The 25,459-nt window shown below is 44.5% G+C and overlaps 3 protein-coding genes across 3 annotated transcripts; 1 reads left to right on the forward strand and 2 right to left on the reverse strand.

The window, feature by feature from the left end:
• Nucleotides 1-995: 995 nt before the first annotated feature.
• Nucleotides 996-1,805, reverse strand: LOC311126110 (hatching enzyme 1.2-like; the record flags this gene model as incomplete). The annotated part of the gene is made up of 1 exon (XM_084200133.1): nt 996-1,805. The coding sequence occupies one exon, from the start codon at nt 1,803-1,805 to the stop codon at nt 996-998; it is 810 nt and encodes a 269-aa protein (XP_084056259.1).
• A 9,888-nt stretch (nt 1,806-11,693) lies between these two features.
• Nucleotides 11,694-14,533, forward strand: LOC311126112 (uncharacterized protein). The gene is made up of 3 exons (XM_084200135.1): nt 11,694-11,835; nt 12,088-12,184; nt 13,385-14,533. The coding sequence occupies exons 1-3, from the start codon at nt 11,724-11,726 to the stop codon at nt 13,704-13,706; spliced, it is 531 nt and encodes a 176-aa protein (XP_084056261.1). The 5' UTR covers nt 11,694-11,723; the 3' UTR covers nt 13,707-14,533.
• On the reverse strand, nt 13,863-25,394 carry LOC311126111 (xaa-Pro aminopeptidase 1-like). The gene is made up of 18 exons (XM_084200134.1): nt 25,335-25,394; nt 24,736-24,840; nt 24,391-24,483; nt 24,048-24,191; nt 23,712-23,807; nt 19,712-19,793; nt 19,347-19,557; nt 18,882-18,971; nt 18,707-18,757; nt 18,485-18,543; nt 17,887-17,964; nt 17,694-17,765; nt 17,212-17,272; nt 17,037-17,106; nt 16,757-16,930; nt 14,891-14,967; nt 14,591-14,689; nt 13,863-14,234 (listed from the first exon to the last, which is right to left on the reverse strand). Exons 2-18 carry the CDS (start codon nt 24,806-24,808, stop codon nt 14,115-14,117), a joined length of 1,650 nt encoding a protein of 549 aa, XP_084056260.1. The 5' UTR covers nt 24,809-24,840; nt 25,335-25,394; the 3' UTR covers nt 13,863-14,114.
• Between the last annotated feature and the right edge of the window lie 65 nt (nt 25,395-25,459).

Raw genomic sequence — 25,459 nt, forward strand, 5'->3', positions numbered from 1 at the left:
TAACCCTAACCCTAGCTCTAACCATAGCTATAACCCTAACCCTAACCCTAGCTCTAACCAAAGCCATAACCCTAACCCTAGCTCTAACCAAAGCCATAACCCGAACACTAGCTCTAACCAAAGCCATAACCCTAACACTAGCTCTAACCATAGCCATAACCCTAACCCTAGCTCTAACCAAAGCCATAACCCTAACCCTAGCTCTAACCATAGCCATAACCCTAACCCTAACCCTAGCTCTAACCAAAGCCATAACCCTAACACTAGCTCTAACCAAAGCCATAACCCTAACCCTAGCTCTAACCAGAGCCATAACCCGAACACTAGCTCTAACCAAAGCCATAACCCTAACACTAGCTCTAACCATAGCCATAACCCTAACCCTAGCTCTAACCATAGCCATAACCCTAACCCTAACCCTAGCTCTAACCAAAGCCATAACCCTAACCCTAGCTCTAACCAAAGCCATAACCCTAACCCTAGCTTCATGTTCATCCCCTAGCTCTAACCCTAACCTTAAACCTAACCCCAGCACTTAGAGGTTACTAAGCCATATAACAACTTTAATAAAAATGGATCCCTAGGAGCAATAGAATTAGAGAGAGGTCAATTTTCCCCCAACCTAACCATAGCTCTAACCCTAACCCGAACTCTAATCTAACCCTAGCTCTAACCCTAACCCAAGCTCTAATCTAACCCTAGCTCTAACCCTAACCCTAGCTCTAATCTAACCCTAAATTATGTAGTTTGAACAATTGACTGAAATGACTTGACAAAATAAATACTTATTTGCTTCCTCATGAAATGTATTTTTATTTAATTACTATCAAGTAATGAACATGACAAAATGAGTTAACCCCACGTTGCCTCCAAACAACACAATGCCAGATCATTTTAACATTGACAGTCAGACATCAAATTCAGACATCAAATTCATACATCAAATTCAGACATCAGATTCAGACATCAAATTCAGCTCCAACTTTTCCCTCCCTTTAACACCTGTAGAGCTTGTTGACCCTCTGATAGTCGGTCGCAGACATCTCCAAGCTTTGTCCGATGGGCACAGCGGCATCAGGAATAGGAGTGATCGTCTCCTTCCCATACACAGTGCTGAACGACCATCTATTATAATGCATGACGGAGGAGTAGTCATAGGGAATGTCTAGGTTGTTGGTGTCCTCTTTGTCGAAGTTGGGCTCCTCCCCGCGTTCAACATACTCCCAATTGATCCTGATGTACTTGTCGCGGTCACTCCTGTTCTGCTCGTGGTAGAAACCCAGAGTGTGAAGCAACTCGTGCTGGATGGTACCGTGGTAAATACACCCTATTTTCTGCAGGGATACGAGCTGCTTACCTCCAGTTTTGCCAACCCATGAATAACAGCCGGATCTACTTTCGATGCTAAGGTAGTCCTTCTGGTTGCTACGGGGGACGAAGCGCACGCAGGTCTTGGTGTGGAAGGTGTTCATGGCGTACTTGATCTTCCACTGGGAATTATAGTCAAAATCTGAGCTGAGCGTGTAAGGAACCTCGACGATGTTCTCTGACTTCTTCTTCTCCCAGAGGCATTCGTTGAACCACCAGCACTTGATGGCGGTCCTGATTCTGGGGATCATGATGTCTCCTTCCATCAGCATCTCTGTGGTGGCATTGTTGGTCTCCAGGATCCTGGTGGTGATGTCCACCAGATCATCATGGTCTTCTGTGAAGACCATCTCATCCTTCTCATCCACCTGGAGAGGGTGGGCCTCTGTGAGTCCTAGGAAGAGAAGGAAGAAGGTGAGAGAAAGAAGGTAGACCATTGTTCTTAGCAGTGGAGAGACTGTTTGGATGTCCTCTTTTGCTGTGGCAGTGGGGGCAAGCCCAGCCGGCCGGATGCCTGACTATGACACAGATCACACAGGGCACAACATTCTCAGAGGCCTCAACTCGTGATGAATCCAACCTTGAACTAGCTAAACCTGCTGGTCATCACTCTCTGCACCCAAAGTAGCAAATGTTTCACTGTTCCCATTGTTCAGTTGAAAGTAGGTATCAATTTCATATCAACCAACGTCTGTACTGATGCATATACTGTATGCGTAATTCAGAATGACTACATAATCTTCAGACCATGTCTTTTTCAGGTCATTCAGGTCAGTTCAGGTCATTTAATGTCTCTGTACCAGAGCTGTAGGAGTTATCCAGTTATGCTGGCACACTCTTTATGATGCATCCCCACCAGACCAGACACTCTCCCCACATATTTCTAAACCATAAACTCTGATTGTAATTGCCCTACTCTGGGGCAGCTGAGGCCATTGTAGCCTGGTTGAGGCATTAAAGCCTTCGTCTCAGTGACTAGAAACATGGTGTAAGGACAGACAATACTGTATATTCAACAAGTGGTAACAATTTCATTTGATTGAATAATCCGGTTTACATTAATACAGCGTTTAAAAGGCCTTATACCCAATCATTCCAATCCTAGCTGTGCTGCAGACATTGTATTGGATACCATTACATAGACTTTGTGTCTGGGGCTGGTGTTTGTAGTGTCATGGAAGACTGGAGGGACAACAGGAATGCTGTTCTTGATTCTGTTAGATGCCATAGCCGCACTGGAGAAATCCTAAAATGGTTGAGGATTGTGATTGGTGCAACAGATAGAGAACAGACTGTCTCTCTCTCTCTCTCTCTCTCTCTCTCTCTCTCTCTCTCTCTCTCTCTCTCTCTCTCTCTCTCTCTCTCTCTCTCTCTCTCTCTCTCTCTCTCTCTCTCTCTCTCTCTCTCTCTCTCTCTCTCTCTCTCTCTGTCTCTCTCTCTCTCTGTCTCACATACTGTAATTCATCCTCCAGTGTTTATCTGCATGTGTGTGCCACACACTGACACACTCCCTCCTCCTTCCTACACCATATCATCAGACATGACCACAGTTCCTTGTCGTCATTCATCACGGCTGAGGTGAGAGGGCGAGGAGAGCTGGGTCTGATGTATGGCCATGGGCCTGACATACAGACACTGTCTCCATACGTTCTGCTTCACACTGATTAAGCTACACTGTGTGAGGGACGACCTTGGATCAACTGCACTTCAAGGATAAAGATCTGTATATGTCTGAAAGCTACACACTCCTATGTGTTGGACCATCACTCTACTCTATTCACCCTCCCTAATGGTACATTCACATATATAAATGACTAGTAGTCTAAGGATTAAAAGCCACCCGTGTTACATTTGTTTAAATTATTCTATCTTATCAACAAGTGCAAAGCTTCTATCGCACCGCTGTCATATTCAAGCTTAGTTCATCGACTGTGAGTTGACTCTACTCTTGTGGTACGGCAGATAGCACCCCTCTTATCACATACACAGATTAATATAACATGAACGGGAGTTAGATGATCAAGATAGAGACTATGGTTGCATCTCTAATGCCACCCTATTCCCTACATACAGATGTAGGATCTTCATTTGAGCCAGTTTGCTACAGCAGGAAAATAATCCCGTGGCAACAGGAAATGTGAATTATTATGTGGATTATAATCAATTGACATTTTTCGTAGGGGTTGATACATTTTTCGTTAGGGTAAATCAAGTCTGGAATGTCAAAGTGGAAATTACAAACTTTAGAAGCCTTTTTAAACCTTGAATACACTACATGTTTGCATTTCCTGCTGTGCAGGAAGATTCCTGCAACAATAGGATGATCAAATTAAGATACGGCATCTGTAGTGCAGTACTTATGACTAGCCCTCCCCCTATATAGTGCACTACACTTTGTAGGGAATAGGGTGCCATTTGGGACGCACAGTATGTTCCTATCCAGGGTGTGTAAATGAAGCCAGAGATGCCACTGTAATGAATTTTACGCTACAGTACAGTGCTGAGAACACACAGATGGAATGAGGAGGAGATGGGCTAAAGTGGGAGAGGAGGAGAGGAGGAGAGGAGGAGAGGAGGAGAGGATGAGAGAAGGAGAGGGGGAGAGGAGAGGAGAGGAGGAGAGGAGGAGAGGAGGAGAGGAGGAGAGGAGGAGAGGGGGAGAGGAGAGGAGAGGAGAGGAGAGGAGGAGAGGAGGAGTGGAAGAAGAGAAGAGAAGGAGAGGGGGAGAGGAGAGGAGAGGAGGAGAGGGGGAGAGGGGAGATAGTTGGTTAATATAGGTCACACACAGACTGAAGAATCCTAGGCCTTCTATACAGTACATTGATGTCTGTCTGGAAACAACCCCTAATGCCTATCTCTCATTAGGGGTGAAAACTGATCTAAAATCAGCATATAGTGGCAGCTTCATTGTACTGCGCTTCTGTCAGACGTTGAATAAAATACTTACGTGATACCATAACCACTCAGTAATGAAGCACTAACCCTTCTATAGAACAACATGGACAGAAGACATCTATTTAGACCTGCTTATTACACCCAAATGTAAACTGAACGTGCATGTTTTCAGTAGGCATGGTGTTGTGTGACCAACATGGATTATTAAGGGATCATCGCCTAGTTGGAATTGCGGGGTTAAACTGTGAGAAACTCCCATTTGGTGTTTGTACAGGACAGGTAGGATGGACACTAACCCATAATACTAATCCAGACACACCTATGAAGGTTCTATATAAAATACATGGTCTCCCTGGTCTTCCAGTCTATGGAGTCTCCACACATCCAGACACAGCTAAGGAGTCTTCCAGTCTAGGGAGTCTCCACACATCCAGACACAGCCAAGGAGTCTTCCAGTCTAGGGAGTCTCCACACATCCAGACACAGCCAAGGAGTCTTCCAGTCTATGGAGTCTCCACACATCCAGACACAGCTAAGGAGTCTTCCAGTCTAGGGAGTCTCCACACATCCAGACACAGCCAAGGAGTCTTCCAGTCTAGGGAGTCTCCACACATCCAGACACAGCCAAGGAGTCTTCCAGTCTAGGGAGTCTCCACACATCCAGACACAGCCAAGGAGTCTTCCAGTCTAGGGAGTCTCCACACATCCAGACACAGCCAAGGAGTCTTCCAGTCTAGGGAGTCTCCACACATCCAGACACAGCCAAGGAGTCTTCCAGTCTAGGGAGTCTCCACACATCCAGACACAGCCAAGGAGTCTTCCAGTCTAGGGAGTCTCCACACATCCAGACACAGCCAAGGAGTCTTCCAGTCTAGGGAGTCTCCACACATCCAGACACAGCCAAGGAGTCTTCCAGTCTAGGGAGTCTCCACACATCCAGACACAGCCAAGGAGTCTTCCAGTCTAGGGAGTCTCCACACATCCAGACACAGCCAAGGAGTCTTCCAGTCTAGGGAGTCTCCACAACTGCAGCAGAAGAAGAGGACATCCAAAGACTCTCCCCTCCAAAGTCTCCTCTCCACTGCCAAGAAAGATCAGCTACATTCGTTATCTCGCCTTTCTCCTTCTCTTCCTAGGCCTCTCCATGGGGATGACGAGGATGGGATGATCTTCACAGAAGACCCAGATGATCAAATTAAGATCCTACATCTGTACAAGTGTTAAAGGAATGGGTGGCATGTTGGATTTAAAGATGGTCTTTATTTGAAACAATCAGATTTTAGTTCAATGTGTCGACTGATTTTATCATAATGTCAATTTATTGTAATAGCATGGAAGTAAAAACACGCTTCATAAAAAAAAAAAAGTCTAGCAGTTTTTTTATTCCCAATTGTCCACAATACATCATAATAAATATTGGGTATTGTAGGGACTGTGTTGTAGCAAGCCTCCCTTGTCAGCCTGTCAGAGATATGAGTATTAATGCACATCTGATGGGTTTTGTTTAGATAACAGGGTTGACTTAGGGGTGGTAATGTGTGTGTGTGTGCGTGTGTGTGTGTGTGTGTGTGTGTGGGAGTTCATCTTCCTGACAGAGTATGTGTTTGGTACAAAGCACGGACCGTGGTGCTCTGTCTGATGACAGCACACACAGACATAGATCAGGGTATTTGTGTGGGCTGTCAGGGATCCCACATGCCAACTCCACACTCTCTGGCTGAATCCCAAATGGCAAGCTATTCCCTACATAGTGCACTACTTTTGACCAGGGTCCATACTGTATGTCTCTGGTCAAAAGTAGTGCACTATGTAGGGAATAGTGTGCCTTTTGGGACGCAGCCTCCCTCTTACACACACTCTCTCTTGTCTGGAAAAGGGGATCACCTCGGAGGGGTGAAATCACTGGGAGAGATAAACTGACTGGACTGAGTTTGTCCTGAAATGTTCACCTAGAAAACAGGAGGCAGAGAGAGAGAGAGTTGTGTGAGAATGAACAGGGTTTTGATAAGACTCTATGAGCAAAAAAGGTACATTTTGTCGAGATATATTGTATTGACTTTAATTCTGTTTGAATTATATTTGGATATTTGTCATTTAGCAGACACTCTTACCAGAGCAACTTACAATACATCTTTATGTAGTAAAGTTGATTTAAGGGTGTAGTTTAACTAAAATAACCACATTTTCCCACTACACCATAAAGTGACTGTTCCCTTGTGACAAGCCCCTTAGAGAGTACTGGGTGGTCTATGTTCTCTTGTGGTAGGGAGGGAAACTTCTTCTGCATTGGCTCATTTGAAATGTGACCCAATTATCGTTAAATAGCACGAGGTGACGAGGGGCAAACCACTCACACACACACACATGCACACATGCACGTACACACACACACACTGTGACAAGGGGCAAACTGCTACGCTGCATCTCAGACAAAGAAACGTACAAACACACAATGTCAGGCCCATTTGAGAACATTTGGGCTGTGTCATGGCACGTAGGCTACCAAGTGTTCGCTGTCATTACAATTTCCACTAAGAGGACGACTTTGCATCACAACAGATGCCAAGACTGTTGAGTTATACTTGAATGTATCTAGCCTATCTAACATTTCTTGTCATGAATCAAGGTCCCTACAGTCCTCTGCCAGATAGTCAGCTTACATCCATCTCAATACCAAGCAAGCCTAGCAACAAGCAACAAGCCTAGCAACAAGCCCTAACAGCAAAAGGACCTAGTCGCACTAGGAACAGTCCAAAACACAGCAACAAGTGTTTTCTTCTTTTAGTTCCCACAGTGTCTCCACGTCCACTTCCAACCCAACTGTATTTGCTACCACCAGCCAGAATAGTAGGCCTGGCTATCCTCAAGGGGTCGAGGAGGGCTTGGTACCCAGCCAACAGTGCACTGAGCTGGGCCGGGAAGGAAGGAGCATTGGGGGTGCTTGGATGATCTATGATCCATGCCCCCGTGGTTGTATTGAGTTATGGCAGACAGACAGACAGACAGACAGTCAGACATGTAATGGCATTTTAGTGGATAGCTTTCTGGTGGGTAAGATAGGTAGAGATTGATAGATGTGTAGAGATTGATAGAATCATTTCAGCTTTGTTGGGTATCCTAAAGCGTTATCTAATGGAAAAATATTGGTCAAAATGAATGCTTCTCTCCAGACAGAATAACTTCGGCAGAAAAGTAATAATTATTTTTGGAAGGCCGACACACACAAACTTGATAATTTTTGGTAAAATGATTCACCACTAAATAAGAAGCATATCTTTCTGATTCATGTATGATCTTTGCTCACACTGATTTCTCCTACACATCTGGTACAAGTTACAACCTCCCTGTGGGGTTACAAGGATCTTCATTTGTCCATCGCCGTATGCTTTAACTGTGTGAAGGATGAGGTAAGGGATATAGTAAAGCCATGGATTGCAGCAGATATTCTAGGAATCCATTAAGTTATGTTTTTCTATATTATGGGATCACAGAGGGCTATATTGTTTATGAAAACAGGGATTTTCGTAAAGAGTAATTACATTAAATATAACGTTAAAGCTTAGCTGGATATGTATTTCGGTGTATGGCTACAAAGCTCTTGTTGGCATCCGAACAGTATGTATAGGTCAGACAGGATCGTGGAGGCAGTGCATTAACAGAGTTTATGGGTCAAGCACCATGTATAATCCCTCTCTGATATATGATACAGTCACACTGGGACCTGTGTGTGTGTGTGTGTTTGTGTGTGTGTGTGTGTGTGTGTGTTAAACTGGGACCTGTTATACATGACATATGACCATGTGCCATGTGTATGGATTCAATAGGATGGAACGGCGATGACAGCAGGAATCATTAAATCATTGTCTTGACTGTCTGGGTTTTCAATGGTCCTTGGTGGCTCCCATTCTGCTATGGGTGAATACAGTGAGATTAGTGGGGGGGTTTAACTGGTCATGTTAAGCTGGTCTCAATGCCTTCTATTTGTAAATGGTCATAGAAAAAAAATGGAAATGTGTAGGCAACATACAGAAACAGTACAATATGTTTTTGAAGATTTGATCTTCAAAATGTTCTCCTATAGGTCCACTGAGGCTACGTTCACCAGACAGTCGGCGTACAATATCATAATATATCATATATAATATAATATATTGGCACCTATTAATCAATTGAAAGTAGGTAGATGCTGGATGAATTGCTTGATGATGTATAACAAGATAAAGTGGGATTCTAGAACCAACAGATGACTGGATAAACAGCATTTATCGGTTCTGTACCCATGCAAATAAGAGTAGTGTGTACTCAGGCAGTGCCCTATGGTTAACAAGTATCCTGGGTATTATAACTGACACGTGCTATAAATCAATAGTCTGCCCTTGCCATTGAACCGCATCAGAACAAATGTACCATGTCACAACACTAATTCCCTACCAGCTTTTCCATAAACATAGACTACAGGGTGAGAAGGGGAGGAGGGGCGAGGGTATGGGGTGAGGAGTGGGGTAGGAGGATGGATGTGCGGAATGGGGAGGGGAGGGTGAGGAGGAGCGAGGCAGACGGGTGAGGGGTAATGGAGGGGCATTCATTCATTAATGACGACATTAAACACGTACAATCTACCATGCCAAAGCTGGAACTACCTGGCACTCTCTCTGACAGAAACTTGGCTTATTTACTCAACAAAGTACGTCAAGAGGAATAAGGTTTACACAAATAATTACCCCAGACACTTTCCCTCCTCATAAAATACAATTCCTGCACCACTTGCCCAAATAAACTGTATTAAAAGCAACCACATGTAGCCACTTCACTATGGTGTGAGGGGAATGCTATAGGGCTTGGCGTAAACTAGGGCACAAAATGGCAGCTCATGGCCATATGATTGAGCGATGGTGCATTAAGTGGCGTGCGTGCATGCTTGTGTGACATATTAGCACATTCAAACGTGTTAATATTTTAACACAATTGTAAATGGAGTTAGAATATAGACTCTCCTTCCCACGGTTGTTCTTGTAAGGTGCATAGTTTATGAATACCAAGTGCAGCTCAAATAAACCTTACCATCCACTGCCACACACAAACCCTCAGATCAAAACAGTTAGACTCCAGTATAGGCTATGGTATAATAACATATCAAACAGTGTAAGTAGGTAAATAAACACATTTAAGAGGCCAGTGTCATGCTTGATTTCCTTATCAGTCAATCTGTCTCCATACTGCTGTTTTTGCTCATTAGCTTCCCTTAACAGCTGTAACATATACACTACAGTGTGTTATATTATTACTGTAACATATACAGGTTATAACTGTCACTCAACTCAGCAGCATGTCCTCAATGTAGACGTAATGTGCTTTACATATCTGGGTACCCAAAACTTGTGAAAACTGGCTTGAGGAAGAACTTTCCCCTAACAGCAGATCTAGGATCAGATGACCTATTCCTCAATCCTATCCATAACTACAAGGTGGAAAAGAAACATCTGATCCTGGACCAGCATTAAAGGTACAACATCTTACAACTACAGTAGTTTAATGACAAATACTGACCTCTAGTGGATTATAAAGTAAAAACTATTCCTCTTTCAAATTCCAAAGGTCCTACAATAAGATATCACAGCCAAGGATAACATAAGAGATTTTTAATTTGACATCCACATTATTTAATTTCTGTTATTGAATATTTACCATGTCAGTATTCTGTTATTGTTTCAGGCAAATTGACCAATCACACTCAGCACTTATCTAGCGGGCTATGACTGTCCGTCCAGTTTACAGTAGCCAGTTTGGTTGCTGTCCAATTGGTCTCGGTCAGGACAGTCAAATAAGCAGCAGTGAGAGTTCACAAAGAAACTATTTCTCCCACGTTCCATTGGCTCATTGCGGAGAGAAGAGCAAGGCACTGATTTCCCATGAGGTGAACAGACCCCCCTATGTCTAGAGAACTGTCCCGCTAGACTCCCAAGTCCAGTGGGTTCTTTCTTTCTTTCTCTCTCTCCTCTTCTTTCTTTCTTTCTCTACCCTTCTCCCTCTTTCTATTTCTGTCTGCTTCTGTATAACTCTTTCTCTCACCCTTTCTACCTCTCTCTCCTTCCATCCATCCCTCCATCTCTCTAACCAGGATTGAAGCCAGACTCATCACAATAAACTTGTTGGTGGGAGGATATGACCATGAAGACAGCCCCAGGAGAACAAGAGGAAAGAGTAGGAAGATGTTTACTGAACTTCTACTGGGACAATCTATTAATACATGTCTGGCATTGGATGGAGTGGCCGGGGACTGTGATATTGTCAAAAATGTCCAAAACAGTATTGAAGATGAGCATGGAAAATATACGATATCATCCACTATGATGGGATTATTCTAGAAGTATCAGGGGAGATTGAGATGTTTTCCTATTCACAGATATGGACATTGGACAGTAGGCCTGATGTAGATTGGATACATCCACAAGGGCCTAATGACGACCTATGAACTATAGACACACATACACTGGAAAGTGATGAACCCCAAATAAAATGGTCATAGATCGATGGGAGATGGCTTGGTTGAGTGAATGAATACCAAGAATCATAATAATGACTTCTATATCCAGGTTGTCTCCATGGTTTCACAGACAGAGACAAAGAGAGCATTCTATTCCTCTACCAACTCTTCATGCTTCATTTCACACTGGAACGCTACTGGAGATAGCAAGGCTATTACGCAATGTGTTCCAATGCAATACAGTGTGTGCCCCCCAAATGGGACCCTATTCCCTATAAAGTGCATTACTTTTGACAAGGGCTCTGGTCAAAAGTAGTGCAATAGTTAGGGATAGGGGCCATTTGGGACACAGACAGTGTGTTCCTTGTTTGACAAAACATGATGAAGAGAAGCCGATACGTGATGTATTGAACATGACGGACTTCTGTTTCATAGAGCCCATATTGCAACATATTGCTATTATTGGGTTCATTAGCTGAAACCAATTATAATGTCAGAACACGAACACAACATATCTTGTCTCTACTGAAGTGGGTGGCGGTGTTGAGGGAAATGTTGGTGTTGTTGTTGTTCAACCCAAGAGGCCTAAAGTACTGTAGTTCCCTGTTAATGTAGTGGGGCACCACTCAGAACCTACCATTAGTATTTAGACTGTTACCCATCCACCCTCCTCCCTCCATCACTATCCCCCTCTCCTTCTCTTTCACTCTCACTGTCCCTCAGAGATGGAGAGAATACTAATAATATGTAAATGAGGGGTGTATGGAGAGATGGAGGGGGCAGAGGGGTACAATAACTAAAAAGGGTACAAAACAAAGACTGGGGTGCGACTAAAGAGGGGTGCCAAGTTTCCACGACGACAGAACAGAGCCAAGAATAGTTGGGGCGAGTCACATGGTGTTGAGGGCTTTTGAAATCCGCGAGTGGAGCTTGAAGCCTGGGATCAGTCTATGTGGTGGATGCCAATGGCAACAACATGAGTGGGATTGGGACCCACAACCACAGCAGTGTGACGGTGATGGCATTTGATATGAACAGGACCGCAGCTCTCACCACGGTCGACCAGGATATGAACGCAGCATTGCATGGTAGGTAAGGTAAACTATAGGCCTGCTTTTGGTATCTACAAACATATTGTATGAAGGGTCACTGTTGAATCCAAACCTAGCCTCTTCATTTGTAAGTTGAATTGGGAATGTTTTTGGTTGAGTGTGACATTGTGTGTTGAATAAGTTTAAGCGTTTTACTTGAAATGAAGGTGGACCCTAGTCTTCACTTGTTTTCCCCTCTTCTCAGAATATGGTCACCATAGTCACCTGTTCTGTTTTTTCTTGTTCCAGAGTTCAAGGTGTTCAACATCATCCTAATGTCTCTAGCCTTGTGTGTTCTCACCATCACTGGCCTGTTCTGCAGCATATCCTGTCACAACCGCAGACGGTAAGGCTTGATGTACTACAATACCCATAATGCTCTGTACTACATATGAAACTATTGTTTATTATATTGACAAGATATTGGATATGTCCTCAAAGATAGCAGGAAGAAGGAGGCGAGATCAGGTGGGACCATTCTAGCCAATGAGAGGGCAGATAATTGTGTAAACAAGCCATAGATATAAATAGAGGACTCATCGTTGTATCTGTGCCATTATAGCGTCTGTGAGAGCATCTCTATTTAAAATTAGCAAATTGTCTACTCCAATGGCTGATTTCTCCCAACTCATAGGAATCCCCACTCAGTTTACTACTTTAAAATGGTGGAAGCCCTCAATGGCAATGTCTATGCTAAAACAGGTTAAAACCATGATGAGTCCTCTATCTATCTCTATCACAACAGGCACATATCCAATATAAAGTCGTTTTTGGGTAAGTTGCAGAAATGCCACGTGTCCACTTATATCAGTGCATTCGTAACAACCTAAACATTACGAAACGTCTATTTTATCAAATAAGCCTCACTTAGCAAATTAGCAATTAAATGTTTTATTGACCAAAATTCAACACTCTCTTTTTGACCTCCATAGAAATATTTTTGTGGACAGATTTTGGGCAGAGTCATACCTCTTGCTTTGCATCTCCTGTCACAGTCGCATGAGGTTACCTGTCTCTGGGTCATGTTAATATCGCTGCCTTATAATTACCTCTCTGAGTCATGTTGGCATCCTCAACTAAAGTAATCTTAGTAATGACTCTCACTCATTAGGCTTCATTGAAGCAAACTAAATATTTGGTAATCTAATATGAGGCTGGTGGGAGGAGCTATAGGAGGACTGGCTCATTGGAATGGTTGGAATGGAATCAATGGAATGGAGTCAAACATGTGGTTTTCATGTTTGATGTGTTTAATACCGTTCCATTGATTCCATTCCAGTCATTATAATGAGCCAATCTTCCTCTGGTGTAGTCTTTTCCTCACTGTCCCGCTCTACATTTAACACAGCTGAACAGTGCCACTCCATGGACATATGATGAAACTGCATGGTCTTTTACAGCAACAGTTTTTGCCATGTTGGTGGGACACACAAAATAATGACGGACATTTTAATGCATTGGTTTAAAATGACATGAAAGAACACATAGAATGTCCCACAGTTCCCTGAAAGCGCATTACATATCTCTCTCCCCCCCTCTCTTTCAGGCTGTCTAAGAGGGCCCTTATGTATGAGAGTGCTGTGCTTCGTGAAGTACCAGTCAACCCGGTGGACATCAGAGCCGTCAAGAGATCCACCAGTTTCAGAAACCCTCTCTCATTCTTCAGAAAACAGGATGCACCTAAGGACAACTCTAGAATCTACTACATCTACAGTAACCCTCTACCCATAGGGATGGAGGAAGAGGACAATATCCAGAATATCACCCCCGGTGGATCGAAGGAGCAAGAGCCAACTTTTCAGGACTACGCCAACGATCCCAATAGTGGTATCATCCTGGACCCACCCAACTTTTACATGCAGCTCTAGAGGAAGGTGGAATGTTCCACTTCATGGGAGGGGTGTTTTACATTTTTGTTGTCCTATTCAAGTTTGTAAGGTGGAGGAGTACACATTGTCCACAATTTTGGAAACAACTGTCTAAAGTGGATGAACTTTGATGAAGTTATTTGGAAGTTGTGAAAGTTCATTTTTTTCCACAATTGAGATTTTTATTTAATCGTCATAAAACAGTTCAGACATGGATGGTGTGCTTTAGAAAATAAGCGTAGCGTGAAATACACAGAGACCAGAACGATAGATAGTAGCTTCTCAGAGAAAATATCAAAAGAAAAGATAATCACTGCTGAGATGAGCAATCAACTGATCGATCGACCTATCAATCATACTCCTGGGCAATACCATTGGATTAAATAAGAGTCAGTCACAGATTAGCCTTCAGGCGATTGGCTGGGTTTCCCTGATCAGCCAATCCAGAGCCTCCTTGCGGCCCTGCCTCTGCAGCTCTGCTCCAATCGTCTCCCGGCACTGCCTGTGGTACTCGTTCACCCAATCACGCTGCAGGAAGAGAGGAGAGCGTGTCACACACATAGTGATATCATACAAAATGGCAGAACTATTTCTGATCGATTTCCCCGGTTTCAAAGAGCACCGGTGGATATTTGGATATTTCCTGAAGACTTCCTTATCTCATATGGCAAAACTGATTTGAAACAAAGATTGTCCCTTCATTCAACTCAACCAACCATTACAGTATTTCTACCCAAGTTTCAAGTGCTATGTTTACATTTTACAGCTTTTTTATTAGAAATAAATTAGTGCTTTATTTTAGTATAAATAAATGAATGATAATTCCTAAAGAAACAGTGTGTTTGGTAAGATATGAATTCCAAAGAATGAGGACCAAGACTGACCTCTTTCTGGGTGAGAAGATCTGTGTTCACCATCTTGGCTTGGATGGGGACCAGAGTGAGAGGCTCAAACGTCAGACTACCCTTGTTTCTGTAGTTGTACTGAGGACACAGACACAAAGGTCACATGGTCTTCACTCCAGTGTTCACACTTCATTTTACACTTATTCAGTCAATGTCTTACCACAAATAGAAATACTCATTCTCCACTCTATCCACTTTACACTTAGTCAATCTGTCTCCATAGACATCAACTCATTCTTCACTTCACTTCATTTTATACTTATTCAGTCAATCTCTTACCTTGGGTTTTGCTGGCACCACCAGGACAACGTTTTCAATTCTAATGCCAAAGGAGCCGTCCTCATAGTACCCAGGTTCTGAGGAAAGGAAGGAGGCAAGTTCAGGTGTGTATGTGAGAGAGAAACAGACAGAGACGGAAAGAAACAGACAGAGAGAAATACAGTGGGGAGAACAAGTATTTGATACACTGCCGATTTTGCAGGTTTTCCTACTTACAAAGCATGTAGAGGTCTGTAATTTTTATCCTAGGTACACTTCAACTGTGAGAGACGGAATCTAAAACAAAAATCCAGAAAATCACATTGTATGATTTTTAAGTAATTAATTTGCATTTTATTGCATGACATAAGTATTTGATCACCTACCAACCAGTAAGAATTCCGTCTCTCACAGACCTGTTAGTTTTTCTTTAAGAAGCCCTCCTGTTCTCCACTCATTACCTGTATTAACTGCACCTGTTTGAACTCGTTACCTTTATAAAAGACACCTGTCCACACATTCAATCAAACAGACTCCAACCTCTCCACAATGGCCAAGACCAGAGAGCTGTGTAAGGACATCAGGGATAAAATTGTAGACCTACACAAGGCTGGGATGGGCTACAGGACAATAGGCAAGCAGCTTGGGGAGAAGGCAACAACTGTTGGCGCAATTATTAGAAAATGGAAGGAGTTCAAGATGACGGTCAATCACCCTCGGTCTGGGGCTCCATGCAAGATCTCACCTCGTGGGGCATCAATGATCATGAGGAAGGTGAGGGATCAGCCCATAACTACACGGCAGGACCTGGTCAATGACCTGAAGAGAGCTGGGACCACAGTCTCAAAGAAAACCATTAGTAACGCACTACGCCGTCATGGATTAAAATCCTGCAGCGCACGCAAGGTCCCCCTGCTCAAGCCAGCGCATGTCCAGGCCCGTCTGAAGTTTGCCAATGACCATCTGGATGATCCAGAGGAGGAATGGGAGAAGGTCATGTGGTCTGATGAGACAAAAATAGAGTTTTTTGGTCTAAACTCCACTCACCGTGTTTGGAGGAAGAAGAAGGATGAGTACAACCCCAAGAACACCATCCCAACCGTGAAGCATGGCGGTGGAAACATCATTCTTTGGGGATGCTTTTCTGCAAAGGGGACAGGACGACTGCACCGTATTGAGGGGAGGATGGATGGGGCCATGTATCGCGAGATCTTGGCCAACAACCTCCTTCCCTCAGTAAGAGCATTGAAGATGGGTCGTGGCTGGGTCTTCCAGCATGACAACAACCCGAAACACACAGCCAGGGCAACTAAGGAGTGGTTCCGTAAGAAGCATCTCAAGGTCCTGGAGTGGCCTAGCCAGTCTCCAGACCTGAACCCAATAGAAAATCTTTGGAGGGAGCTGAAAGTCCGTATTGCCCAGCGACAGCCCCGAATCCTGAAGGATCTGGAAAAGGTCTGTATGGAGGAGTGGGCCAAAATCCCTGCTGCAGTGTGTGCAAACCTGGTCAAGACCTACAGGAAACGTATGATCTCTGTAATTGCAAACAAACGTTTCTGTACCAAATATTAAGTTCTGCTTTTCTGATGGATCAAATACTTATGTCATGCAATAAAATGCAAATTAATTACTTAAAAATAATACAATGTGATTTTCTGGATTGAAGTGTACCTATGATAAAAAATTACAGACCTCTACATGCTTTGTAAGTAGGAAAACCTGCAAAATCGGCAGTGTATCAAATACTTGTTCTCCCCACTGTAGTTAAATTGTCTGTGTGTTTGTGTATGCATGCATGCATGATAGTGAGTGTGTGTGTATGCGTGCCTGCGTGTGTGTGTGTGTGTATGTGAGTGCGTGTACGTCCATATGTGTGTGTGTACCCACCATCGCTGACGATCATGCCTGCCTCCAAGGGCTCGTCGGCGAAGGTCTTGTAGGAGATGCCACAGGGTCCCTCGTGGACATTGAGGAAACATCCCACCCCGTGGCCTGTACCATGGAGGTAGTCCAGCCCAGACTCCCACAGCGCCTGGCGGGCAAACGAGTCCAGCAGGTGGCCTAAGGGTGGAGGAGGAGGGAGTGGAGGTAGTTTACATTTCACATATTATTCATTTAAAAACAAACACTGGCAATCTTGAGCACTCCATAAACAACAAGGTCTCACCTTTGGTTCCGTTGGGGAAAATGGCAGCGCTGACGGCTACATGTCCCTTCAGAACATAGGTGAAGGTTTCCTGAGATACAGAGAGAAAATCCATAGGTCAATGACCATAACACTGGGACTTTCCCTCTGTCATATGCTGTAGCATGAGAGGAGAGGCCATATGGAAAACTGTTACCTTCTCATAAGCAGAGGGGGATCCAAAGTGCATGGTGCGGGTGACGTCTGTTGTTCCATCACTATAAATCACCAGAACTTATTATAATAATAATACTAAGTTGTATTTGTAACGCGCTTTTCTTATGTGTCACATTATTACATGTCTTGGTGAATGCCATGCTTACATGTAGGATTATGTGTGGCATTATTACATGTAGGATTATGTGTAGCATTATCACATGTAGGATTATGTGTAGCATTATTACATGTAGGATTATGTGTGGCATTATCACATGTAGGATTATGTGTGGCATTATCACATGTAGGATTATGTGTGGCATTATTACATGTAGGATTATGTGTGGCATTATTACATGTAGGATTATGTGTGGCATTATTACATGTAGGATTATGTGTGGAATTATCACATGTAGGATTATGTGTGGCATTATTACATGTAGGATTATGTGTGGCATTATCACATGTAGGATTATTGCTTACATATACTGGGCTCCAGAGTCAAGGAGGTAGATTTCATTTAAAGAGAGAGTTCTGTTGGTTTCAGGGAGGGGACTATAGGAGGACAAGAAAAATAAGTACATAAATACAAATCAGTTATCAAAAACGTGATTATAGACAACTCTACATTAATTACATTGTAATAAAGTTACATTAATGCAATAAACAAAGATACCTGTAATGAATGATTGCCCCGTTTGGTCCAACACTGGAAATGGATGGAAAACTGAGCCCGACAAAGTCTTTCTGTTGGCTAAAACCACATAAAACACATTAATATTTAAGCAATAAGGCCTGAGGGGGTGTGGTATATGGCCAATATACCACAGCTAAGGGCTGTTCTTAAGCACGATGCAACACAGAGTTGAAGTAGGAACATACAGTTCCTAATTGTTTCAATAGAGGGAGTTAAAATGCTAAATATCCCTCTCATGCAAAAACCTCTTACTCACTGGGAATATCCTTGCATCCTCTCTACTCTCTCCTTGTCTCCTTCTCAAAACCCATTGGATGAGAAAGCCAGAGGTCCCTCCCCTCTGTCCTTCTCCAATCGGTTTTGAGAAAGAGATGAGGAGTATGCAATTGAGATCTTCCCATTGTCCTATTGCCTTGTGCTTCAGAAATTATTTTTCACTGTGTAGTGACTGCACAGAACCTATCAAATCTAAATCTAAAGATCCAGGATAATAAGTGAAGTTGGAGTGAAAACATCACAGATTGTGTTATTACATAGTTTTGTTATTTTATGGTTGAAGTGAAAAGGAGACCCCCACCTGCGTAACTCCTCGGCCTTATCTGCTGCAGAGATCTCAGTCACTGTGCCTTTTGGAATCTATAAAACAACCACCACGCAGGTCATGACACGTAGCCATGGCAACACTGTCACAGCCAAAAAGTCTGTAATCATAAAACTGTAATACTACTTTCAGCTACAAAACTACTGGAAAATATATATATTTTTTTTAAAGGTGTAAGGTGCAAACAGTATATAGTACCTCTTTTTCCAACCAAGCGAAGAGCTCACAAAGGGCGACAGCATCCTTGATCTGTGGTTGAGGAGAAAAAGTCAAACATGATCAATGGCTGGTTGTTGATACATTTATGGAGATTTTATGATGTCTGAAATCAAATGAAATACATCTAGGGGTCAAAAGGTCAAACGTAACTTACATGGGCCATTTTCATCCCTTGAATCTCGGTGGCATTCTTGACAGCTTTGGCGAGGCAGAGAGGAGTGTAGGGGACAGGAGACCGGTTGGCCTGTGGACAAAACAGAAAAACAAAGCAATTAATTAGTAGGTACCTTATGTTACACATATCATTTTACTAAATAGGCCTACATGTATTAACATGTATTAACAGAAAGGTAGAGCTTTTCTTTACGACAAATTACTTTACATTGTTTGGGGGTAACTCATCCCCATCCACCAGTGTGATATAGCTATGCACAGTGGTCATTTTGTGCCTGACTATGCAGTTGCACTCTCTCACTTTGGGAATAACCTGCATGAGCACCCATAACAGCCATTTTGTGTCAGACATTCCACAGTCGCACTCTCTCACCTTGGGGATGACCTGCGTGAGCACCCACAACAGCCATTTTGTGTCAGACATTACACAGTCGCACTCTCTCACCTTGGGGATGACCTGCGTGAGGGCGCAGCTGGCCTTGTCGCTGATCCACACCTTCTCCTTGGGCCCCAGGGAGGCACACACGGCCTGCAGCTCCGTGAACACAGACTCGTAGGGGGCAGTCTGGATGCTAAACTCCGCCTTAGAGGGCGTGTCAAGCTGAAGGTGCTCCCTCACCGTCGGCTCGGCCAGACGCTTGACATCCACGAAGAGCCTAGGAGGGGTCAGAGGTTAGAGGTCAGATTCATGACCTACTTCTCATGGGAGGTCAAACTATGTTGTGCATTCTATGCTGTGTCAAAGAAAGGACAGTCTGGAAAGAAAGTAAAGTGTTTTTATGTTATTTTAGATTCATTTATGTATTTTACCTTATTGTGTTCATTCCAACGATGGCATACGCAAAGAAAACAGGGTTGTACTCGATGTCAGAGCCACGGAGGTTGAACAGCCCTGGGAAGAGTAACACAGTTAAAAGACTACCACTTTACACCTGTTTTGTGGATGCGATTTTTCCTGTTCTATATCGTGGAGCTCCGCCCCATAGGGGAGCTCTGCTCCTAGTGGTTTACCCTCTGCCCTAAGGCAGCAGCAGCCTGAGACAAAATTATGCACACACCTACAGCCAATAGGAGTACAGGTGTCTCTATAAGAGGGGATGCCTCCCCTCAATCAGCCTCCCTTTTTCTTCAGCGACTGGATGACTAGACTGAAGAGCCAAGAAGAGACGAAGCACGAAGACTCAGGACGAAAAAACGCCGTTGATATTCCAGTCATCAACGTCGTCTAAATGAGCACACCGGGGGATTTTCCACCCCCAAAAGCTATTTTCAGAGCTCAGTGCAGATGCACTTCCATGGCGGCCGGTGACCACCACGACCTATGTTTCGTGTGTTTGGGATCCCAGGATGCCAAGGAAGGCGTCTGCAGTCCCCCGAATTGCGCCTCCTGCGCCCTCCTTTCTTTAAAGGAGAGGAAGCAGCGTTTGGCGTTTTTCAGGGAGGACATCCCCCTTGAGGATGTGCTGTCGATACTAGCCTCTGCTTCAGAGGCGTCGTCCGACGGCGCAGACTCGGGGGAAGATAGGGACTTTGAGGAGGGGTCTGGCATTCCAATGGAACAGTCGGACCCCGTCCCTCATACTTTCAAGCCCCCCTTTCCTTTGGAGAGCGAGAGGGCTTGTAGTCCCTATAGCGAAGGGGATACGAGCTCTGAGAGATCAGAAGCTCTCTCTTTCGCTGCAGCCTCTCTGAGATCGGATTTTACGGGTCTCATTGAGAGAGCTGCTCAACGGCTGGTAATAAGGCTGCCCCCTCTTCCCTCCGTACCGGAGGTTGATATGATGGAGGGCGGTCCTTATTGCAGGCCAAGGAAGGCGGCAGAGCCAGTGGCTCCTGCCATGCCTTCTTTAGCTAGGTACGTTGAGGGCTCGTGGGAGGCACCTTTAGTGGCGCGTTCGCCTGTAAAAGCGTATCTCCCATTCACGAGAGTGGAAGGAAGGTTTCAGGGTCAGGGAATCCCCAGGTTAGAGAGCGCCATGGCGGCGTATCTCGTACCGGGTTCGAGCCCTTGGCCCTCTTCCAAGAAGGCCACGTTGCCATCCCAGAAGGACCGACTCACAGCGTCGCTGTTAGAGAAGTCCTTTGGGTTGGGAGCCCAAGCTGTAGCAGCAGCTAACAACATTGTCCTCTTGGCGGCCTCTCTGTCTCGTTTAACCACGGGTAAGACAGAGCTGGCACCGGAGGAGGTGGAGGAGGCGTCCAGAATTTCTGGCGCCATACTCCACCTGACACAGGCGTACGCAGTCTGCGCGGGGAGGTCCATGGCCACTTCGGTGGTCGGGGAACGACACCTCTGGTTGTCATTGACATCCATGAAAGAGGCAGACAGGACGTCTCTCTTGAACGCCCCCCTCTCTGACGACGGCCTCTTTGGGGTCGCAGTCAAAGAGGCGACGGAGCGTTTTTCTAAGTTAGAGGAGGAGAAGAAGCAGTTGGCCAAGCACCTGCCGTTGGCAGGACGACTCGGCCCCCCTCCTCCCCAAAGGCCATCTACCTCCGCCCCTCTAAGTAGACCGGGGTCTACGACGAGGCGGCGTAATCGGCGTCATCCGGCGGCCACGAGCAGCAAGGGAACGGGCCCGGCCGTTGAAGGCATTGAGACAGCTTATGAGGCAGCAGGGCGGCAATTGCCTCAGGGTATCAGAGCTCACTCCACTCGTGGAGTAGCGACTTCTACTGCCCTTTTCAGAGGAACAGGAGTAGAGGATATGTGTAGAGCAGCATCCTGGTCGACGCCGTCTCCATTTATCCGTTTCTATCTCTTAGATATGTCTTCTAATTCTCTGGCTCGATCTGTACTCAGCGTGGCTGAAGGGAGATCTTGAGCAAGAAAGAGAGGAGAAGCAGGACTGTGGACACAGGTTTCCATCAGGTCCGCTTTGGTTAGGAAGACGTGTTTTTGACAGATGTGTTTTCTAACTCTTTGGCTCGGTCTGTACTCAGCATAGCTGAAGGGAGATCTTGAGCTAGGAAGAGAGGGAAAAGCAGGACTATGGACAGGGTTTCCATCAGGTCCGCTTTGGATAAGAAAACATATTTTGTGGCATGAATCCTGACTGACAGGGTCAGTACAGTAGAGGCATGTGTTGATTAACAGAATGTGAGGTCATCTATCTGCTTGTTCAGTTAGTATGACTCATGTTTTTGTTCCTGTCCACTAATCTCTGGGATTCCATTGAGTGAGTGAGGCGGTCTACCGCGTTTACAATGCAGAGTGACACTTGGTGTCATTCCATTAGTGGTCGGTAGTGTTTTCACAGGATATTGAGGCACATCTATCTGCTAGTACAGATTAGTATGGCTTCTATTCTGGTGATCTGCCCACTAGTCATTGGCATTGCCATTGGACTAGGTGGGGCGGGTCTTTTAACCGATGACGCGGTATATTGTGACGCCCGTAGGGGTTTTTAGTTGCAGTACTGCGGGACTCGGTTGCAGCCATTGCTAGGCCTGACTTTCTCGTTTCGATGGGAAGTGTTAGGCTCGGCAGGGAGTACATTTTGGAGCGCTACGCTCCGCCTTAAACCACTAGGAGCAGAGCTCCCCTATGGGGCGGAGCTCCACGATATAGAACGATTAGTTACCGGAGTGTAACTCCAGTTCTATGAGTGGAGCGGAGCCCCATAGGACTTAAGGCCCTGCCGACCCTCTCTAGTCTCGCTGAAGAAAAATATCTCGGGAGGCTGATTGAGGGGAGGCATCCCCTCTTATAGGGACACCTGTACTCCTATTGGCTGTAGGTGTGTGCATAATTTTGTCTCAGGCTGCTGCTGCCTTAGGGCAGAGGGTAAACCACTAGGAGCAGAGCTCCCCTATGGGGCTCCGCTCCACTCATAGAACTGGAGTTACACTCCGGTAACTAATCGTTCTCCTTCAACAAATTCAGTAGTGTATGTATGTACAGTAGTTAGAATTTTGAAAGCTCAAAATAAATTAGCTAGGACTGTGTGTATTATTATTATTATTATAATAATCATTATAATATTCATTATTATTATAATCATAATCGTCATTATTATTAATATTATTGTTATTATTATTATTATTATTATTTATATTATTATTATTATTATGAGGTTACCCTCTTCACCCTCTAGGGAAGAAGCCCAGACAAACCCCCTCATTTAGACACACTGGTCTAAAAGTGACTGGACGACTGCAATCAACATCAACATTGTCCTCCCTAATTAACACAAACACTCTGGCCAGCCAATCAGCTCTGAGAGCTCTATAGGCTCGTTAGGGCTGGCTAACGAGGTGCTCAGACAGGCATCCACAGGGTCACCCGTACAGCCCCAGGGTCCTTGGATCGTGACCAGGGGGTGCCGTGTCTACCTCACAGGGCTATGCAATGTAACCGTGGAGTCGATGCGATTGGCTGTGCCTGCTGCCACTCTTTGGTGAGGTCATTCAATGAAGAGCATCAACCCCTGTCCTGGAGAGCTACTGGTCGGGCAGACTTTTGTTCCAGCCCAGCACTAACTCACCTGATTCAACCGATCAACTACTCATCAATCAAGACATTTCATTCGCTGAATCAGGTGTGCTAGAGCTGGGTTGGAACGAAAGTCTGTGCACCTTGTAACTCAACATGACCAGGGTTAGTGAGCTGGTGTTATTGTACATGGTAAATCCAATTACTGTTTAGGGTAAAAATCAAATCAAATTTTATTTGTCACATGTGCCGAATACAACAGGTGTAGACCTTACCGTGAAATGCTTACTTACAAGCTCTTAACCAACAAATCATATAGGAAAAATGTCTCTGTGTTGTGTGATAGTAACTATATTAGTATAAAGGGAATCATACATGCAATCTCATCCAGCGCCGTGGCAACGAACCAGGAGATCTTCCTCTCGGCCATCTTGGATCTTAGAGCGGTCATCTTGTCCTGCCAGGTCAGACCTGGAACAGAGGAGGACCTGGATTAACTGTGAACCATTGATGAGGAAGATGTCATCATGCCATCATCACTGCTCAACAAAATCCTTTCTGTATCAATACATTGTACACACATGTACAGCTACTACCTTTCAACCAATCACAAGATAGGATACATAACACCTCTACAATGTTGAATAGGTCAATAATGCATTTGTTTCATGTATTTGACATAGACCAACTGCTCCAAGTGGTACTACCGACCGGTGAACCCCAGGCCCAGGGTGATGAGCTGAGTGGAGGGTCTGGTTGGACGGTCCATCCAGATGGCATCTATCAGGTTGTCCTGAACAGCCACCAGGGAGTGGCCTGCACTGGCCAGGGCCTTAGACATGTTCTTCCACTGGTCTGGATGGAACAACCGACAGGTCATGTAATGATAGAAAGCCAGGAACAAAATGGTAGATACTTAGTACTGTAAGTATAGTACACAACATTTAATTCATGTCATTCTATACATGTATAACGGGAGCAATCTGCGAATGTGTATTACATAATTATTACTGTGTTATTTTATATGATGTAAGAGATGTAGCGCTCTACTGACCAGCAGCAATGATCCAGGGGTCCACTCCTACTGTAGAGTTCTCAGGCAGAACACTGATCAGCCAGTCCTCCTGGCTAAGAGTCTCCTTCAGACCTGGTGACAGGAAAGACCCACAATGAACCATCAAATACGGACACATTTCAAAACACAGCAGACTGTCCCATGTGTAGTATGTCTTATCAAGAGAAGCATTGGCCAATCTATACTAAGGTGGTTAAGGGCAGTTGCTTTAAAGTTGGAACTTTAGATGCAGAAGAAACCAACTTCCACATATACTAGCTTCAACTAGGTGTCTTCAGATGCCATTTCAATTCAAGAACTAAGAGTGCTGCTGTTGTTGTTTACCCATCTTCATGAGGGTCCAGTTGTTGTCCATCTGCTGGCTGGCCTGGAGGAAGTACCGTCCGTCTGTCCACATGGCTGCATGCTTCTCTGTCACTATGGCCGTGCCTGGAGACATGTCATCAATCAATCAAGGCTACATATCTGTTCTCTGTCACTATGGCTGTACCTGTAGACATGTCGTCTTAATATCTGATTGTTAGTCATGTCTTTAGTTGTCACTATGCTACTGTTCAAAGCTTGTCAAGCAAGGCTACATAACTGTTCTCTGTTTCTATGGCCTTATTTCATTTGATTATCAATGTGTCCAATCTCTAACCCGAATTCAATAAGAGCAAAATGTCTGTCTTTATTGTTTATAGACGTCCTGTTCTTTCTTAGGGCGTTCACTGTTATAAGCAAGGTGTGCATTTATGGGAAATTGCAATACAACTGCCCTGGTATTGTATGAAGTGTGGATTTCATATGGTCTGACATTACCAAAGTTTTAATAATAGTTTGTCTTTGTGTATTCACTGGTGTTCTCAACATATCAACCTCCAAGGGAACTACAAGGGAACTAGATCCTGACACAAGTACACAGACACACACACACACAATACCTGCGGAGCCATTGAAGCCACAAATGAATTCACGTCTGCAGTCACATGGCGCGATGTATTCACTCTAACGAGAGAGAGAAAAATAGGAAAAAGAGAGAGAGACAGACCGAGAGAGAGAGAGACAG

Source organism: Coregonus lavaretus, assembly GCF_964263955.1.
Source record: "Coregonus lavaretus genome assembly, contig: HAP1_SCAFFOLD_5416, whole genome shotgun sequence".
Lineage (NCBI taxonomy): Eukaryota > Metazoa > Chordata > Actinopteri > Salmoniformes > Salmonidae > Coregonus > Coregonus lavaretus.

Bases quoted from the DNA above. Each gene is read 5' to 3' on its own strand.
- LOC311126112 (XM_084200135.1), top strand. From the start codon at position 11,724: ATGAGTGGGATTGGGACCCACAACCACAGCAGTGTGACGGTGATGGCA. The intron at 11,836-12,087 runs GTAGGTAAGGTA...TTCTTGTTCCAG, and splicing joins TATGAACGCAGCATTGCATG to AGTTCAAGGTGTTCAACATC. The intron at 12,185-13,384 runs GTAAGGCTTGAT...CCTCTCTTTCAG, and splicing joins TCCTGTCACAACCGCAGACG to GCTGTCTAAGAGGGCCCTTA.
- LOC311126111 (XM_084200134.1), bottom strand. From the start codon at position 24,808: ATGTGGACAGACGGACGGTACTTCCTCCAGGCCAGCCAGCAGATGGAC. The intron at 19,794-23,711 runs GTATGATTCCCT...TACTCTTCCCAG, and splicing joins GGCGCTGGATGAGATTGCAT to GGCTGTTCAACCTCCGTGGC. The intron at 19,558-19,711 runs GTAAAATACATA...GACCCCTCCTAG, and splicing joins GTTGGAATGAACACAATAAG to GCTCTTCGTGGATGTCAAGC.